Genomic DNA, 19,415 nt, shown 5'->3' on the forward strand with positions numbered 1-19,415 from the left:
TGCAGCACCTGAGGGCCAGGGCAACGAGATGATGAGCTGGGAGTCAAGGGGAACCTCAGCACAGGCAGGGCCCACACTGATGTAACGCAGCCTCACAGCCTATCCTGGATGGGCCTCAGGACAGGGCTGGAAGTGCGGCCATCTCCCCGGCAGCACTGGCGAGCAGCTGCCTTGCTCACCTACAAGCGATGCCAATCCCTGAGGAGACAGCAGGCTGGGAATTACGTGATGGTTGAAAGCAGGACATAAATAAATGAAGAAATCTGATTATAGAGGAAGAAGTCAGGCAGAGACTGGTCACAAATTAGCGAGCAGTGCCAAGCCCTGCCCCGTCAGCAGAGCATTGCAGGGACTAAGCCTGCAGGTGACAGCAATGGTTTTCTGCCCACCTGGCCCTCTAACCTGGCCCAGAGTGGCAATGGGCACGGCTCTGCAAGGCAGCACAAGGCAGCACTAAGTCTCCACTTGCTCCCTTTCTTGGAGGATTTTCTTTTCCAGCAGCAAGAGACCCCAGCCCAGGGAGCATCGTCCTAGGTACTTGGGGGATGCCTGGTGTGGGGCACAGCCATCCCTTCTCACCCTGACATCTCCTTGGACCTTCTTCTCTCCCCCTGTTTGTTTCAACAAGGCATTTCCAATACCTCAAAGCTCGGTCAAGAGCTGAGTGTTTAAAAGCCAGAGTCTCTGGTTCATTCAGAGGTTCCTCTGCAGTTTTCTGCTCCTTGACCAACACGGGAGGTCAGGCTGGCCGGGCAGATGGATCTTTCCAGATGCAAAGCAAATTTGCTCTGAATGCTTCCTGACGCAGAGTGGTTTCTCCAGCGTTCCTGTTGGCAAACACCAGGAGCAAAACCCCAAAAGAAGAGGAAACAAAACTGCCCACATGGTTTCCAGCAACTGTGCATTGCAGTGGTATGGAGACGGGAGCAGCTTCTACAGAGAAGATGCTTTAAATGTGATACTTGGAGATGTCAGCAGTGTCAGCAGCCTTTCCCAGAGTGTCCAGTGAGCTCTGGGTGAGACTGGGGACTTGGTCCTCATAACACGGCACCGTGGGACAAGCCATGGTGGCAGAAGGGAGAAAGCAGCTTTCCTTCAGCATTACCCAGCCCCATCTTGTGGCAAGGATCAGCAAAACCTCCAAGAGCAGCAGCAAGGTTCCCCACCACCACGTCTGCCTGCTGTGTGGGCACCAGGGTGCTTTCCAGGATATGTCTTCTCCTGCCCTATGGTTAAGGCATCCCCTCTCCTCCAGCACCCCCAGTCCCAGCCGCAGGCAGGACTGGTAGGGTTGGCCTGAGCCGCAGCCGCCCAGCTCCGGTGCGTGCATGAGGAACATGTCCTCGGCTGCTGTTACCTGAGCCCGTGAGCCTGCTGTGGGGCTTGTGCAAACAGGCTGGGCACCTCTTGAGGGCAGAAGCACAAGCTGGTGAGTTATCCCCCATCTCTTCTCTTTGCCACCTCATTGTGGCCTCCATTCCCAGTCCATCTTTCATTTTGGGAGGCCATCAATTTAGTTCACTCCTGTCCTTGCTGAAAGAGGCCCAGGGAGCTCTGCCACAAGCCGAGAGCAACAGTGAGAAGCACTAGGCAGATGCCCTTCTCTCTGCAGAGAGTGACAGGGATCCTCTCTGGGCCAAGCAGCCCCAGGCTGGGAGCAGCTGGTGGCATCACAAAGAGTGGCAAATGCATATGGGGGTTGGTGGACCTTCACCATCCTCTTCTTCGAGAACAGTGAGAATCCAGACAGGGATGGGATCACTCAAAGGTGCAAAACCAACCCAAATCAAAGGCCCAAAGCATATGGCAGGAAGCATTTTAGATGGGGAACTGGAAGCTGTCCCAGCTCACAAGTTCCCATACAGCTGGAGAAGGAGGCAGATCTTGATTTCCACCTCTTTGCCTTTGTAAATCTTGAACAGTGTGGGTAGCCAGACACCGGGGCCTTTGTTGTAAGAGCCTGCCCATGCCGGGTACCAATCAATCTTGAGGGGGAGCAGTGGTCTCGCAGAGTCACACAGGCTGCATCCTTCACATCTGCTTACATGGCGGCTGATGGAAAGTGAGATGACGGACACAACGCGGCTGGTGTCCGGTCACATCCTATCGCAGCAGCAGAACCAGCAATAAGCAGTTCATCTGCAGCGAGATGTGGGCTTGCTTCCCCAAAGCTCAAGCACCGCACAACCCAGTCCTCTTGACTCACGGACCCAGCAGGCAGGGGGAGTGCGAGGGGCTCTGGCACGAGGCCTCCCATCCATTTCGGCCGAGGGGTCAACGCCCGAGGAGCCACCAGGGACACGGGTGCAGCCGTGCCATTGTCCCACCACCCGTTCTCCTCCCAGCACCTCTGCGCTTGCTGAGGGAAAAACATTTGCCAGGGAAGTGACTTTCTAGGTGCCAGGCAGCCAAGGTTTGCCACGTGCGGGGCAGGCCAGGATCTCCTCTCTCCTGGCGGTGCCTGCCCCCCCTGCCAGCCCTGCCAGCTCTGCCTGCACCGGGACTCCCCCAAGGCAAACTGGGTGCCAGAGAAAGAGCAAGGCTCCCTCTCTCGCCCCTCGACCTCCCACCCCTCGGCATGCTCGTCTGTGAGGCAACAGGCTGCCTGCCTCCCTGCCTGCCTGCTGCCTGCCTGCTAACAGCCTCCCTGCCTGCCTTCCTGCCTGCCTGCTAACAGCCTCCCTGCCTGCCTGCTGCCTGCCTGCCAACAGCCTCCCTTCCTGCTAACAGCCTCCCTGCCTGCCTCCCTGCTAACAGCCTCCCTGCCTGCCTGCTGCCTGCCTGCCAACAGCCTCCCTGCCTGCCTCCCTGCCTGCCTGCCTGCTGCCTGCCTGCTAACAGCCTCCCTGCCTGCCTCCCTGCCTGCCTGCTGCAGGCGCGGCAGAGGCGTGGCCGAGGGCGGGGAGCCCCGCCCCCTCGTACCCGCCCCGCCCCCCTCGTAGCCGCCCCCGCCCGGGCTTCTGCTCCCCCCTCCTCCCACTGCCGTGACGTCATCTTTCCGCGCCCGCCCCCCTTCCGTCGCGGCGGGGGACGGCCGCGTCTCTTCGGCGCCGCCATGTCCTTGTGGCTGGCCAAGCTGGGCCCGGCCGCCGCCGCCGCCGCCGCCCGGGGCCGCCTGGGGAGCGCCGTCGTGCCGGCGGTGAGCGGGGCCGGGGTAGGGGGAGGTCCCTGCGGCTAGCTGCCGTTCCCCTGGCTGTGACGGCCGCCCCTCAGCGCGGCCGGGCGGGCTCACCTTGGGGTGCCCGGGCCGCTCCGGCCTCCCCGCGGGGCCGGCGGCGGGGCGAGCGGGTGGGTGGGCTGGTAGCGCCCTCTCCCCTCCCGTTAGGAGCGGGGATGGGCCCCCGAACCGGCCTCCGCTGCCAGCAGCGTTCCTGTGCTCGGGGTGGGGGGGGCCGTGTCTGCGGGAGCGTTGGGGATGGCCCTGCGGCGGGGGTTTGGGGGCTGGGCTGCTCCTTAGAAGGGGACATTCCCAATGAGCGAATGGCGGGGCTTCGGGGAGGAGGCGAGATTTAAGGTAGAGAGAGGCACAAATATCTGAGACTAGGGTGCGATGACCCAGTGACCTTCAGCTTGTGAATGTGATCTTTGGTGCAAGCAGAAGAATGTGAAATAAAAATAAACCCTCCCGTGTGTGAGTGAGGTCACCACATCGCTCAAAATAAGGCTTATTCAGTTTTTACCAAGGTCTCTGAGCAGCTTAGCTGAGCAGGGCTGAGTAAAGTACTGCCTTCAGCTTTACGGGCCAGGTGGATATTTCTTTCCACCTTTGTCCAGGAACTGTGTTGTACAGAAATGAAGCTGTAGCTGTCTCCTGAGAGACTGGGAGAGGGTTTAATTTTAATATTTACCCAACAACAAACAAACAAAAATGCAAGCAAAAGCCTGCTCTGGCATCTCCCTTGGGAACACATGGCATGTTGTGTGTCTGTGGTCCTCAGTAAGTCTAGGAAGTGTTAGTCATTTTGTAGGTTCAGAGCAGAGTTCTGGCAGAGCAGTCCCGCTTCAGGGTTTAAATGCGCTGAAAATTGTTTCGTGGTTTCTGTCTTCTCAGCCTTGCATTTCATAAACAGCTTCTCAGCCTAAATACCGCTTCAGTTGCTAAGCTGAAATGGCAGTGCTAACTTTACTGTTTGAAAGTTCTTTGTATTAGATGTGTGAGTGTGTATCCTTCTGCATGTGCAGAAGGTCTGAAAAAGCTGCACTTTGAGCATGCCTAGTTCAGCTAAGAAACCTAAAATACACTAATTTTGTTTTCTTTCAGGCAAGAATTCATATCAGCCCTGAGCAGAATTTGCAATATGGTTGGCTGGCTTACATGTTGGGAGACAGAGCTACAAAAAAGTTCACTGAATACAGCAAAATCTTTACAGTGGAGGGAAACTTATCTTCTGGGAAGGGCAAGCTTGCACAACAAATAGCAGAAAAACTAGGTACATCTTCTTTTATATATTTCTCTAACAGTTAATAGAATTTAACCGTGGAATTGTCATTCTTGTGTAAAGAAAGTCAGTTCACCAAACCAGCAATTCTTGACTAGCAAATTGTTAGTTTGGCAATGCCACAGTTAATGTGGAAGGCTTGTAGATAAGGGGGGAATAAAATGTTGGTGAGGCTTGAGATGAGGACAGGATGTTTGTCAGATCTGTGGATACTTGTGTAGGTATGATTTGTTGTGAATGACATTTCAGTTCTAATGAAGTCACTTTGCTCACTGAGCTCCTAGCTCTGGTGGAGTCACTGAGCACCCTGAGAGGTAGGATTTTCTGCATGGGTGTATGCAGTGCATCAAGGTGATTAGAGGATTGGTGGCAAAAAGATTGTATTTAGAACGATAGCTCAGCTCTCACTCAGGAGGTGAAAGGTGGCAATACTTCAAATTAGGGTTCATCTGCCCTTTGCGATATGATTGACCAAAGGATTTTGTGTTGTTTTCAAGAGCTGTTTGAAGTACAGCTATATATTTAATGAGCTGAATAGATGTTTACTGTAAATGAACAAAACTTACTATTTGGATTGGTGCTCTGTTGTGGGTTTCTTTTTTGTCAGGAATGAAATATTTCCCGGAAGCAGACATCCATTACCTAGACAGAATCACTGGAGACAGAACGTTGCTGCATGAGAAATTTAATGGTTTCTGTAACCTAGAGAGGTTTTACAATGATCCAAAATGCCCTGATGGACACTCTTATCGACTGCAAGCTTGGCTGTTTGGTAATCGTGTTTTACAGTATGCTGATGCATTGGAGCATCTGCTGACCACAGGTTAGATTTCACAGTAAATAAATTTCACTTCTAAATTAACTTCCAAGTGTAAGTTGTGAATAAGCTGTTTTGAAGTGCTTTGCTAGTATCTGCATTTTAAAATGAATGGCTCAATATTGTTAAGCTTTTTATATGCTCCCCCCCCCCCCCCCCCCCGCAGTGAGTAAAGGTTAACAGCCCATTTAGACAACTACCTTGCGTGTTTTCTGTTAGAGTAGTATCTTATATCATTTCTAGCAAAGGAAATAAGTACCAGTTACTGATTTTGTTAGTTTTAATTTGGCAATCCCTGATGATTATTTTCAAGATGTTTAAACATACCAGGATAGCTGTGAGTTGTACAGCCTTTTTAAAGTTCTCCCTAGACTTAGTTCCTGATGGTGTCTTTTGTTCAGTCTTTTTGATTTCATTAAATACTGTGGTGTGGTGGTATTGTTACAATTTGAGTGTCTTCTGGTGAGAAAAGACTTTCTGTACCAACATGGATTTACCTGTTGCTTGTGCTTTAATAAATGTTTTCCAAAAAAGATGAAAAGATGTGAATGCCAGAAAGTTTCAGACACATGTAAATGTACTCCTTAAATACAGTAGTACTTAGCTACTGTAGTGGTAGGCACAGTAGGAGAATATATGGGTGAGGCAGGCATGTTCAGCATACATATGCAGTATGTTTGTGTGAGCCAAAACCTTGCTTTTTTATTTAAAATTCCTAGAAACGCATTTGGAAAACTGACTGTAAGAGCAGTACTGTCATTAATTTTAAATGTTGCTGCCAGCAGTCTCTTTGAGCCTTGCTGACTGGAACCTACTTTCAATTGCAGGACAAGGTGTGGTGATGGAGCGCTCTCCCTACAGCGACTTCGTGTTTCTGGATGCAATGTTTAAACAAGGCTATATCCATAAGCGATGTAAGTTGCTTGCATGCAAAAGGAATTTATTTTGCCATAATCTGTCGGAAGTGTGGTAGTTTACTTTTCAAAAAAGAAACAAAAATGCCTGCTTGGAAGAAGGGCTCCTTTGAATATTCAGAGTTGTTCATAAGGTGCTTAGCACCTTGCTGTTCCATGCATCACGGACCAACCTCAAGCCAGGTTTTTCTTCAAGTCTTCGGTTCTGCTTATATGTTAAAGAACATGTATTCTGTTTATTGCTTGTGTCCTGTCAGCCAGACTTCTGTAGTTCCCTGGAAATGTGGGTGAGCATGCTGATGAAGACTAGAGGTCCCTCAGGCGGACCTTGATCTTGCAGCATTAGGTGGGAGGTAAATAATGGGTCAGCAATGTTTGGCCTACTTGTCTTAAATGGCCAGCTCCCTTCTGAATCTCAAAAGAACACAAATGTTGCTCTTGTCTTCAAAAAGGGCAAGGAGGAGGATCCAGGGAGCTACAGGCCAGTCAGCCTCAGCTTGATCTGCAGAAAGGTGATGGAGCAAATCCTCCTTGAAGCCATTTCCAAACATGGAGAATGTGAAGGTGATGGAGAACAGTCATCATGAAAGGGAAATCCTGCTTAAACACCTGATAGTCAGCTCCTTGTAGAAGGCTAGCTCAGTGCATGAAGGGAGAGCAATGGCTATTGTTTATCTTGACTTTAGCAAGGCTTTCGATACCTGTCTCATAACCTCCTTGCTGACAAACTGATGAAGTATGGGCTAAATATATGGGTAGTGATGTGGATTGAAAACTGCTGGTCTCAAAGGGTTGCGATAAGTCGTGCAAAGTCCAACTGGAAGCTAATCACTAATGTTGTATCCCAGGGGAGGATACTGGGGCCAAACCAGGTTTAAAGTGGGTTTAAAACATGTGTGACAGGACACAGTGGAGCCTCAGCAGATTTGCAGGTGATGCAAAATTGAGAGGGGAGTGGTTGATGCACTGTATGTTTTTGGTGCTGTTCAGAGAAACCTGGGCAGGCTGGAGAAATGGTTGGATGTTAACCTCATGAAGTTCTACAGAAGGGAATTTTGCACCTGGGGAGGAATAACTGCAGGCTTTCCATATACACTGGGAGCCAACTGTCTAGAAAGTTATGCAGAGGAGGACCTGGGGGTCCTGATGGACACCAAGTTGAATGTGAGCCAGCAATGTGCCCTTGCAGCCAAGGATGCCATCTGGATGCTGCCTGAAGAGTGTTGTCAGCAGGTCAAGGGAGGTGATAGCCAAATCTAGAGTGTTGTGCTCATTTCTGGGCTACCAGTTGAAAAAAAGGTGTCAACTTATTGGAGCAAGTCTAGCAAAGGTCACTAAGAAACTAGAGCATCCAGTGTATGAGTTGAAGCTGAGAGAGCTGGGATGTTTTTGGTCTCGAGAAGAAAAGGCTCAGGGGGATGTGTGTAAATACCTGATGGTATTTATGTGTATAAATATTTGATGGGTAGGAGTATTGGATGGAACCAGTCTTTTCTCAGTGGCACCTAGTGAGAGGACAAAAGGCAAAGGGCACAGACTGAAATACAAGGAGTTCTGTTTATAAGAAAAAACATATTCTGCTGTGAAGGTAGTCAAACCCTGAAGCAGGTTGCCTGGGTAGGCTGTGGGATCTCTGTCCTGGAGATATTCGGAACCCTGTGGGATCCAGTCCTGAGCCATGTGCTCTAGCTGATCCTGCTCTGAGCAGAGTGGTTGAACCAGCTGATCTGTAGATGTTCCAGCCTCAGTGATTCTGTGGTTCAGGGTTATGGGTACCGAGCTCTTGAGCAGCACAGTGTTTCTATGCTGGTGCCTTGTGGGCAGGCTTGTAGAGTCTCCATCCCTGGGCTAGGAATGGTGCGGTTATGTGGCAGATGTAGCAGACCAGCCACAGCCCAAACATGCAAACTTACAGCTGCATGGAAGTTTGAAAGTCTGGAGAACATAGCTGTAAATCCCAGTCATCAGCTGACCCCTAAATAAATTGCTATTGAAACTCCTGTTTCTGCCTGTTCTTAGCAAATCTGGCATTTTGGCTACTCCTGAGGTGAAGGTAATTGTTTCCCTGACTGCCTTGGGTTTCTGCTGTCTTGTCTGATTTGGCTTAGGTTTAGGAGCTGTGTATTTGTTTTTTAACACCCGTAAGTTGCAACTTCTTGCTGAATGAGTTTGAGAGCTGGTTATAATGAACTGTGTCTTAACTGCTCTGTGCTGGAGAGGCAAGCAAAGCCCAGCAACCACAGTTTATAGTTTATATAAAATTCCGACAACAAATAATGGATTGTACTGAAATCCTTAAGCAGCAAGCATCTTGATTAGAGGTACTGCTGACTGCTGCTTACTGTGCTGCCAAGCACAGTAGGCTTTAAATTTTTCACAAACCATTTGAATTTGAAAGCCTGGCACTACATTTCTGGCTAAGCTGGTGAGTCTTACTGAGGACAGCTTGCACTTCAGCCAGGTCAAATGGAGCTTGTGCTATTCATGCTACGTAAGCATCTTGAATAGATGCTTTCCCTGAACCTGCATGGCTTCCTAATCACAAGCTATGACCCCCCAAATTCTTTAGGAATTTGATGTGGTAGAAAAACCCAGTTGCACGTAACTGACCAACTCCCCTCAGATACATTTTTCTGTATGGGAAGGTGAGGTCCTCCAGTCCTATCCTCTGAAGTGGAGTCTGGTTGTCGTGTTTTTGGACAGGTCTGCTGTTGCTTGTGTAGAGCACAGAGCTCTTGAGTAACAGTAGTGCAGAGTATGCCTCCAGTACAGGTGAGGGAGGGACACTGCTGGGTTGGTGACCTCTTAAAATACTTGCTTCACCCCAGCATGATTTTGTGTATGCATCAGAGAGCAAGGCAAATGCCTGCCTGATCCTTGGGTTTCCTCCCATGGTGGGAAGTGGAGTACTTCTTGCAAAGTCCTCTTGAAGCATGTGACTTTTTATTCCATTACAACCTCTGCCACACTATCATCTTTGTGGTAGGACAGGGCCACTTATTTCATGTATGAGGCTGTGGCAGAAGGCAGCCCCAGCCAGTGGTCACCTCAGGTGACCTGAGTGCTGCAGTCTCTCCATGATGTTTTGAGGGTCTGTCTCTAAACAACAGAGGAAAAACCTAGGTTTCTCTAAACTTAAGTCAGAAATAAATCCCCCCTTTGATATAACTGATGTTAGATTCTTACATCTCAGTGCTTGTAGCTTCTTAGTTTAATTGTGTTTTACTTTCTGTTTCTGGAAGATTTTTTATTCTAAAAACTTCCTGAACCCTATTTGAGGAAAAGCCTACCCTAAACTTGCTAAACCAGCCAAGAAGAGACTACAAATATAAAGGTGGGGGATGTGGTTTATTTGCAAATAGAATGTGTTTAGCAAATGCAGGAAAAAACACTCAAGAAATGATTGCAGATTCATTACCCCAATTTTAATGCTGTTCCTGTTGCACTTGTCCTTATTTGGAATGTGCGTATGCGTTCAGCTGGGCTGCCTTTAGCTCTCCAGTGTGCTTGGTTTTGTTTTTATACAGGCCTTGATCACTACAAGGAGATCAAAGACATCAGCATTTGTGAATTTCTGCCACCTCACTTGGTCATTTATATAGATGTACCCGTCCCAGAGGTGCAGAAGAGGATTCAAGAGAAAGGAGAGGTAATTTTCTCTCTTGCCACTGTTACTACCTATTAATGTCTGTTGTAGTTATGTACTTAATGTGTGATTTCAGTGGGGTTTGATGCAAAATTCTGCTTCAGAAAAGCTTCCTGTCCTCTTAGGTATAAGAACTGTGTTGGTGATGACTGGGTGTTCTGGTATGCTTGATTTTAAAAAAACAAAAAAAACCCAAACAAAACCAAAAACAAAAACCCACCTTTTTTTACTGCATCGGCATGCTGTCTATTTCTGTAATGAGAAGTTCTATAAAATTCATCTGCTCTTAAAAACCAGCCTTTGTAGCTGCCATTTCAGGAGTCATGTCCAGGTAATATGCTTCTTGCAATATACTCCAAGATTATCTGTACTTCCTCAGTGCCACAAGCTCCAGCTGTGGTCCCTGTCTCCAGCTTCCCCAGCTGACTGCTTTTTCAGACGTGGTGATGTTGGTGTGGGTCAGTTGTGATCAGCAAGTTTGTTTAACTTTCTGAAATTAGGAGAACTACTGCTTGGTGCTTTTGTGTTAACACAGCATAACCACCAACTTTAAACTTAAAACTGATTTTGTATAGGTATTCCATGAGATATAAAATCCATGGAGCTTTCTGGCTAATGTTGCATAAAGTTCATAAGAAATACAGTTGCTTCTTGTCACTAGTGCAACTTCAATCTAGTCTGAGGTCATGCTATTTGACCCTTACCTATTGTTGATCTTTGACAGTTGTGGGACATTCTCACTTTTGCTTTCAAAACGTTTTCTTTGAGGGTGGCATAGTTCTTGCTTCAAGATGTCTTTTTTGAAGTCATAGTATTGGATGGAGACTACTGGTAAAAAGAAAATTAAGTTGGCCTGTAGCATTGTCTTCAAATTACCTTTCTCATTATATCAGTATATTGGATTACTGGGTTATTGAAATAGTCTTGGATCAGAAAAGCTGTAGAGTTGTTTTTATATAATGACTAATCTAAATAAGGTTTTTTGAGTTCTTCCCCCTCCTGTGATATTTGGACATGTGTTTGTAACTGTTCTCAGATGTGTTACGAGGATTAAATGGTGTTTACCTGGTACCTTGTTCAAAGGCTGAGGGAAATTATAGTCAAGTGAAGTATCTAACTGTGGAAAGCCTGACAGATTCAAAGAAAACTTGGATTTATTACTAAAAAATTCTCAGGTCTCTTAAATGCTTGGCGATGCTTGCTTCTTGGAGCATGTATGTGTACGTTAGTGTGCTAGGGTGAGCTAGCAGCGTTTCGTTTTGCAGTTTCCTGCTCATTTAAGAGGGAGAATGATGATTGCCGAAGGGAAGTGACTTCAGAGCTGTAAATGGAAGGCTGCCCTTGCTGCTTTGTGATCTCTGTGGCCTGGCTTGCTTAGTCTACTGGTCAAGTGACTCTCCCCTTCTGCCCTCCAGCAGTTTAGGCCATGACTGAACGTGCCTCTGCGCTTCAACAAACAAGATACTTTTGTATAGGAAAACTACAGCTTTTTTGTTTTAGCAATTCCAGTGACAGAATTAGAAGCTTCTTAATGTATTGTGGCAACCTGTGAGTTCTTTGCCCTTGTGAACCTGTGAGTTCTTTGCCCTTGTAAGCATAAAGGTCCATGGCATTTTTGAGACGTAGCAGAAATTGCTGCTGTAACTGGTAACTTCCCTGGGGCAGTGGCACTGCTGAATGCTAGTGCTTGTTTGGGGATGGTATTTTTGGAAATTCTGCCTTCCTGGTGCATGTAGTGTTTGATTGGTACTCAGCATGCTGTTGTTGCAGGGCACTGGAAAAAGAAAAGCCCTCCATTGAGCCCAACTAGCAGAGACATAGATCCTTCCAACATAATGGGCATCTTGGATGAACATTTCAAGCAGGAAATGTAATTTAATTTTAGAATTGAAGGAACATTTGGTAGATTGGAGAAATTTTGCAAATCTGGCATTAAAGTACACCATGTGGCAGATGCTGCTGGTGACGAACTGTGTAACAGTGGGTATAATAGCCATGAAATCTCAAATTTTGGAGTGGGTGGTTGCTTGTGCACGTGTCTGAAACTGGAGAAGTGGGTGCACATTGGCCTTGTCATTGAAAAGGCAGACTTGGACAATCTGTTCTATGGTTATCCTTTTTTTTAAACGATTATATGTAACTTGAATATGCAGGTAGCTAGGATCAGTCCTTGGAAAGTTAAACTTTTCGAGACTGTTGGTGTATGGTACTTTTAGTTCATGCAAGCTCAGAGAAAACAAGGTGTTTACTGTAACAAACTGAAATAAATTGCAAGAAAGTTTATTTTGCTTTTACATTCTGTTGAATCTGCTTTTCCCTTTCTTTCTAGATTCACTAGCATATCAGAACGATGTTACTCATATGGCTAATTATTAAACAATGGACATAATAGTACATGGTAAAGCAGTGATTAATGCAGACTTGTTCCTTGGGGTACTCTAGATATTTAGAGCCACATAAGAAATTCTAAACATTCCAACTGTCTTAATTCTTAAAATTTACATTAATGTGTATGTGGTTCACTGGATATTTGGCTGCTAATACAAGAGTGAGCTCTTGACAGATGGTATAACAGTGCTTTCTGCTTAGACTGGAATCTACATTGGTAAGAAAATTCATTTCACAGTATTTTCTGTTTGTTTCTAGCCATATGAGAAAAAGGTGTCTGCTTTGTATCTCCAGAACATTGAGGACGCTTACAAGAAAACTTTCTTACCGGAGATGAGGTTAGCAAACCAAACTGTTTTGTCTGAGTTTTTGAGTAAAAATGAGTGCAAATCCTAAAATCTCTGCCAATATAAGCAAATAAACCCATGTCATGTAAGAAATCCTCTTTGTGCTACATGGTACAATATTATGTCTTAATGAATGGGGTATTGCATCCATGACATACTAACTACGTGTGCTTGTGTGTAGTTCCCTCTGGCATCTGAAAAGCCTGATGTCAGTGTAACAATGTCGGAAAACTAAAAACGAAGTCTTTTTAGGTGTGAGCTTTGTAAAGTATTGATTTTTGACTGAAGAGATTAAGAGTGGGTGAAGTGTTGTACAATAGTAAATTAACTGGACTTCATTAATTGACCTATCTAATATCATGGAATCATAGTCATTTACATTGGAAAAGACCTTTAAGATCAGGGAGTCCTGCCACAGTATGTTGCAAATAATGTTACAAAGCTAATGAGCCCCAATCCGCAGTATGGTTTTTTCATCCTGCTGTCTTGGGGCATTGCAACTTTGCTGTCATGCAGTTGGATACAGGGAAGCATAAATTCATTCATAGTTAAGAGCACTTCAGCAGCTGAGGCAGAAATCTGGTCTGTGTTTGCTCTGCAAAACAAGTTCTGTCTCCCTCTTCTGACAGTGCTCTGTTTGGTTGGTGTTGACACCTTTGTTTCTTTTTCTGTTAGCTCACAACAGTGGTTGGAGTGTTTTCTTGGAGTGATGTCCAGAATGCAATGGCTATAGCAGTGTGTGTGTGTTTGCATGACTTGAGGAGTGTGTGATGCAATATAAACTTTTCTCAGGCCTTTTTGGAAAGTTTGGGATTTTTCTCTCTCAAAACCACCTTTCAGTTGCCATAGCTTTGGCTAGTTTCTTGATAGTGATGCAAAATCAGAGGAGAAAGAGGTTTTCGGGTAAGGACTCGTTCCCTCTTCTGCTTCTGTTTCTCCACCTCATAAGGCATATATCTGACAGCCTTCTGCATTGGAAAAGGATTTGATGGACTTGTTGGTGCTGTTAAAGACTGCACTGCTACCAGCTCTTAGAGGCTAAAGGTGCTCTTCTCTGGGCTCCCCTGGCTTTCTCTAACTGGGAAGCAAGAATGAATGCACTGTAAACTTGAGATGAGTAGACTAATTATTACAGTTTGCCAGCTGTCCCAATTCCTATAGAAGAGGTCTATCAAAAATCAAACTGTCTTAAAAATCTAAAAGCATATGAATGCAAGCAATCTTGGTCCCTCATAAACAGATAGCTTTCTGGAAGGGGAAACTCTTAAAGGTCACAGAGCCAGGCCTACTTTACATAAAACAATCTAATCATGCAAGGTTTGGTGTGTGGATGAACTTGACTGTTTAAGTCAAAGTAGATCTTCAAGTATATTGTAGCCTGCTTGTTTCCCTTTGCTTTCTTGCTCCATCTCCCAGGGTAAATCAGTGTAATTGTGCTGTCAGCAATTGAACTGAATAACTTCGTATTGAGCTTGTCATTCATACAGGCCAGAAGCTGATGGTGCGATGTACGGTCAGTTGCCTCCCACTGCGTCCCCCACAGGTTAGCAGCCAGCATATGGTGCTCAGAAGGAAACAGGGGCTAAGGATGGAGAGGGAGGGTGGGAAGCCTTGGGACTGTCATCCCCCTGAGGGCAGAACTGTTTTGAATTTACTGGTGAGGAGAAAAATGCTGCTTGTTCTTTGGATCAAATCGAGCCCCAGAAATATACCGTGGTGTTTAGTGAGGATAAATCCTAGACCTGGTCCTGCTGTGATTTCAACTCTTTCCCCTTTGTCTGTACATGGTCAGTACACTTGTTAAGCAAACACCCTCTGGTTGGCATCCTCATCAGCAGATGGGCTTACAATAGCTTGTCAGATCAATCTTTGTGCTCGGGTCTGAAGAAGGACGCCTCTGTCCCCTTGATGTGGGGGAGTTGTGAATGTGTGAAACTTCAGCTTTGTACATCTCTGGGTCTCGCTGATGGCTTGTATATTGGATAAATATACAGAAGCTTCAACTGTCTTTGTTCACTGGCTTGCAGAGTGATGCAGTAAACTATATTCATGCCTGGCTATTAGTCTCTAGGCAGACTAAGAAGTATTTGATTCCCTAACTCTTGAGGATGACCAAAATCTGGCTCAAACAGGCTAAAAAGAGTTGACTGTTGAACCAACTCCTGCATACTTTCCATGTTCCAGCTTATGTTTGCTTGTTCTCTTGCTTTTCTTGAAATGTAGGAGGAAAATGTAGGAGGAAAATAGTGTAGTTTGTTACTTAGCAAAATTCCTGTTATCTTGTTCCATTTAATTGGAGCAACTTGATACTGCTTGAAGTGCTGTGTTTTATAGTGGATATTTGACTATGTTAAAATTGGTGCTTCCTTTTTAGTCTGACATGTTTATGATTGTCTTTTTAATGTGTCTTTTGATAGTGATTTGTGAGCCTGGTGCTGTGGCAGGTACTACCTTGTCATTTTGAACAGACCGCTTTTGGTTTTTGTTTGGTTTTTCTTTTCCTGGACTAAAGCCCTAAGATTGCTAATCTTCTCTTTCATATCCAGTACTGCTTCCACTGAGCAGCTGTTTTCTCTTAATGAAAGCCCTAATAATCTGCAGAGTATCAAGTGATTTGATCTGTGTTAATGCAATTGCCTCTGGCATATATGAAGTCTAACCTCTCCCTTTGATTACTGATAGTTGATCTTGAAGATGTGAGTATGCATGCTACGCTGTCACAGCAGCTCCCTTTGAAAGGAGACCTTTTCTTTCTGTGGCTGAAGAGTTGTGTGAGGCTTTCTGCTTTGTTCTCAAGTTGAGAACAAACTCTTTTAAGTATTTTCCCTTCTACAAGCACCAGTTGAATGGCTGACTGTAAGAGCTTGGGGGTTTGTAGGAATAAAAGGCATTTTATAAATGAACTTTTTTTACCAGAGCTGTTTTGACTGACCAGTGTTAATGCAGACCAGGAACTAGTTTGGACTGCTGCAATTATAAATTATTTTGATAATGTGACTATTTAGAACAACTTAGATTGCCAACCTTAATCCTGATTAAACTTGGAAGTGGTTGTGCTAAGCAAAAAGTCTGTAAATTCTTCTCCATGCTCTTCAGCTTTGCTATGTGTTGTTTGATATACCGTGCACATTTGGCATCCATTTTGTTTTCTCTTAAGTTTTTGTTAGCTAAAGGAAAGGTCTGCCAGGGCAGCTAGAGCAGGTTTGGGAACAACTGTTACTGAGGGCAGCTTTGTGTATGTAGTAGTGAAACATATTCATATAGGAATTCCTTTTGTGGCCCAGCTCTGCAAGTGACTTTTCTATGAAGGCTGCTGTATGAATAAGAATCTTGTAACCAGTAAGCTACTACCTGTTTTAAATGTTTTTATACTTACAGATCCTGCTGCCTGGGTTGTATTGGTTTAGTTAGCTCAGTCTTAGTAAATAAGAATGAATTAATGTATTCTTCTCTTAAAAATTACTCACAGGTATCAATGGACTTGTAAAAAGGAAGGTCTGCAGAAGTTTTGGGTTAGACTGGTTGAAAATTTCACTTGTCTTCAAATAGACTAGGAAATTGTAATTGGGGCAAGTGTCCACATTAGTGAAACGGAAACAAATTCATAGGTGGGATTTTTTTTTTGGAACTGAAACTATGTAGATACCACAAGCCATTTGCCCTTTAAAAACAATTTTCCACCAGAAAAGCAGCAACTTACAGGTCTAATAGGAGTTCTATTGGAAGAACTCTGTAAGCATTCTAAAAAATTGCAGAGATTCTGGTTCTGTGTTTGTGCCTTTTAACTTTTATTTCTGCTTCATTTTGGAACAGGGGGGAGAGGATGGGTGGAGCAGTTGTATTGGGGGAATTCAATTTTTTTCCTCTTTGCAGCGAGACCAGTGAAGTTCTGCAGTACACAGCAACTGAGGCAGAGGATGTGGAGAAGGTAAGAGTTGGCTGCATACGTTGATTTTTTTTTTTAAACTTCAAAGACTGAAATGTAAAGAGAACATGTTGTCCTAGATAAACTTGGTTAACTACTTAATGCATTTAGTGTTTGTTGCTATGGAAAAGATCTGGGCTGGCTCTGTACTAGAATATTTTGATGAGTGAGTGTTGTTTTATCAAAGTGGAAATCTCATCCCCCATCCCTCTTGCCAAGATACCTGGCTGGCTGAGCAAGCAAAACCCCTTTTAGGTCACATGATTATTGCTAATAATTTTGTTAGTGTCTTTTGTCTGATGTAACTTATGCCAGGGGTTTACAAATTTGGTTTATTTTTTCCAAGCAAATCCTGTGAGGGAGGTGGAAGCAGCATTTCCTGAGTCCCTGCTGGGCTGTACCGTGTTTGGCTGTTCAGTCAGCATCCCTGTTTGAAGTGGCTGGTGGGATGGGCAAGGCTCTGCATAGCTCAGTTTGGGAACTAATGACTAATTAACCAAGAGCTAAGTCACCCCCAGCATTCAGCTGAAACTTTACCAATATAAGGTCTCTCTCTGTTGGCATTTGCCATTGTATAGCTTCCTGTGATCCAGGTTGGTACACAGGTTCCTATGTGATAAAAATAGTTGTTGTTTTCTAAAAGCTTGTTGTTATTTGGTTATAGCAAACAGCTGCATAACCAGAGCTGTTACCCTGGGTTATTCATCTGTATTGGCTAGCATGTGGTATCTAAACTGCAGTTTTTTCTCCAAATGGTTTTGTCAGACGTGTTAGCCCTGGACCAAGCCAGATAAATTGCCTTCTCGTTGCTAGAAGTAAGCCATCTTTTATCCTGTGACAGGATTAAGGTGAGATCACTGCTTCCTCCTACTCCACTGTGTTATTTTTTGGAGTAGGTATAATGTATTTGCCTTATTTCAGCAAACATTCTTGCTCATGGAGGGCTACTAGTGGGTTAAAAGCCTTCTGCTTCCACGTTGTTAAATTTTCTTTGTAGCTGCTGTCCCCAGCTGAGAAGAGCAACAAGTGTTTTGTAATTCTGGACAGGTTTGTAGTGAGTGGGCCCATTTCAGTTCTAGGGATGAAAGTTACACAGTGAATCCCTCAAAGCTCACTTGAATTCTGTGGTAGCAATAAGGATCTCAGCTGCACTATATCTTTTCAGATATGTCTTGCTGATTTTAATATTTTCATCCTCTGTGTTTCTTGTTTGAAAGCTCTGATAATCCTTCTAGAGGCTGCTCTGTTGGAGGGGAAAAGAAATATGAGGCTGGTTATATTGCTTTTTGCTTTAGGAAATAGGTCCAGACCTTTGCACAGCAGTTATGTGATTAATTCCTAAACCAGCTGGGAACAGAGAAGTAGCAGGTTGATTACTCTGACATGGAAAACGTACTAGTTTGGGAAGGGGATAAGGTTGGGAAGGTGTAACAGGCTTTCCCAAATCAGATGCAAAAGGCAAACAACATTTGCTTTAGTATACCAGCACGTATCCACCCACCTGCGCTATGTATGACATTCAGCAGGTAGCAGGCCATCTTACTGCGGAGGTTTGTGTGTAGTTTTGTGGGGGCACTTCTAGCTTGCCATGGGACGTGTCTTAGAGGCTTTCCTAGCTAAGCCTCCAAGTCAATGCTTAACTAAAGATCCTTAAGCCCAACTTTGGCATTCGTAGCAAGGGAGGTTTCTGACTGCTTACTGCCTTTGTGGAGTTCTTAAAAAAAAAACAACCACCAAAAACCAACAAACCAAAACAACCAAAAAAAACATTTCTGAGTGTTGCAGCAGGTAGCCTGTTAGTGCTGTGCTCAGTTACTGATGGACTGGGTTTGACTGGGATCAAGTTAATTTTCTTTGCAAGAGCCCATATGGTGCTGTGCTTTAGATCTGACCAAAACAGTGTTAATAATGCACTGGTATTTTAGCTATTGCTGAGCAGTGCTTGCATGGTGTCAAGACTGTCTGTTTCTCACTCTGCCCCCTGTGATTAGGCTAGGGGTGTGCAGAGGTTTTGGAGGGGAAACAGCTGGGACACCTGACCAAAGGCATATTCCACACCATGTAATGTCATGGTTAACAATAAAACTGGGAGGAGTTTTTTTCGAAAAAAACCTGAGAGCAATCCTGGGAGCAAGTATCTCCTGGATCTTTGAGCTTGGTTCCTGCTGCTGGATTTGGTGATGAATCTGTTTCAGCTGGAAGTCTGCAGTAAACTCTCCTCTCTTAAGCCTGACCTTGTTTGGAAGAGCAAAGTGTGGATTCTAGTTGGCATCATGCATGACAATAGCCTGCACCTAATATCCTCGTGTTCCCATGCAAAAGCTTTGTGAAGCAGAAAATACTGATAAGGACTTTTCCTGGTCCTAAAAATTTAACCCCTGTTAGCAGCATTGCTGTGCATTTCTAAGCCCTTTATGAGAATATGGTTGTGTGCTACATTTTGAGTCCTGCCCTGTTGTAGCTGGATTTCTGGACACTCATGCACTTCATAAGAAGTTATCATTACTAACCAGTAGACTTGTAATGCAGTTTGAGTTTATACCCACAGAAGTGGGGCTGGTGGCTTCAGTGTAACAGCAGGTAAATATAAGTTCACTGTGAAATCACTTCAGTGAGGCAACTGCTTGCATTTGGAGTACTGCAAAATTTCTAAAATCTCTGAAAATGACATGTTTTTGGAAACTTCAAAAAATGCAAAGGCCTTTCCCTTTGTTCTGAGATCAACAGTATTCATTCAGGTAGCTACCTGCAACCTTTACCAGCTGACAATTCTGACATGAATTTGTATCATTTTCAAGAAGGGAAAAAAATGACTGAAGAGGGTAAACCTTCACATTTTTTCTTAGTCTTGAAGTTACTGTTTCCAAATAGCTCCTGAATCTTTGAGGTTTCAGTCTTGTGAAATACCCCTGTGAAAAAGCAAGAGCGCAGCTTCATTG

The 19,415-nt window shown here is 44.9% G+C and overlaps 1 protein-coding gene across 2 annotated transcripts in view; it reads left to right on the forward strand.

Moving 5' to 3' along the window:
- Positions 1–3,014: 3,014 nt before the first annotated feature.
- NDUFA10 (NADH:ubiquinone oxidoreductase subunit A10) overlaps positions 3,015–19,415 on the forward strand; it is a 44,675-nt gene continuing 28,274 nt past the window's right edge. For both annotated transcript variants that reach the window (XM_049807052.1, XM_049807053.1), the window contains exons 1-7: positions 3,015–3,139; positions 4,262–4,430; positions 5,047–5,262; positions 6,084–6,170; positions 9,698–9,819; positions 12,463–12,542; positions 16,425–16,479. In XM_049807052.1, coding sequence (XP_049663009.1) covers positions 3,056–3,139; positions 4,262–4,430; positions 5,047–5,262; positions 6,084–6,170; positions 9,698–9,819; positions 12,463–12,542; positions 16,425–16,479 — 813 coding nt within the window. In that variant the 5' untranslated portion in view covers positions 3,015–3,055. The remainder of the gene's footprint in view (positions 3,140–4,261; positions 4,431–5,046; positions 5,263–6,083; positions 6,171–9,697; positions 9,820–12,462; positions 12,543–16,424; positions 16,480–19,415) is intronic.

The sequence above is a fragment of the Accipiter gentilis genome, chromosome 1, assembly GCF_929443795.1.
Source record: "Accipiter gentilis chromosome 1, bAccGen1.1, whole genome shotgun sequence".
In the NCBI taxonomy this organism is placed as follows: Eukaryota; Metazoa; Chordata; class Aves; order Accipitriformes; family Accipitridae; genus Astur; species Astur gentilis.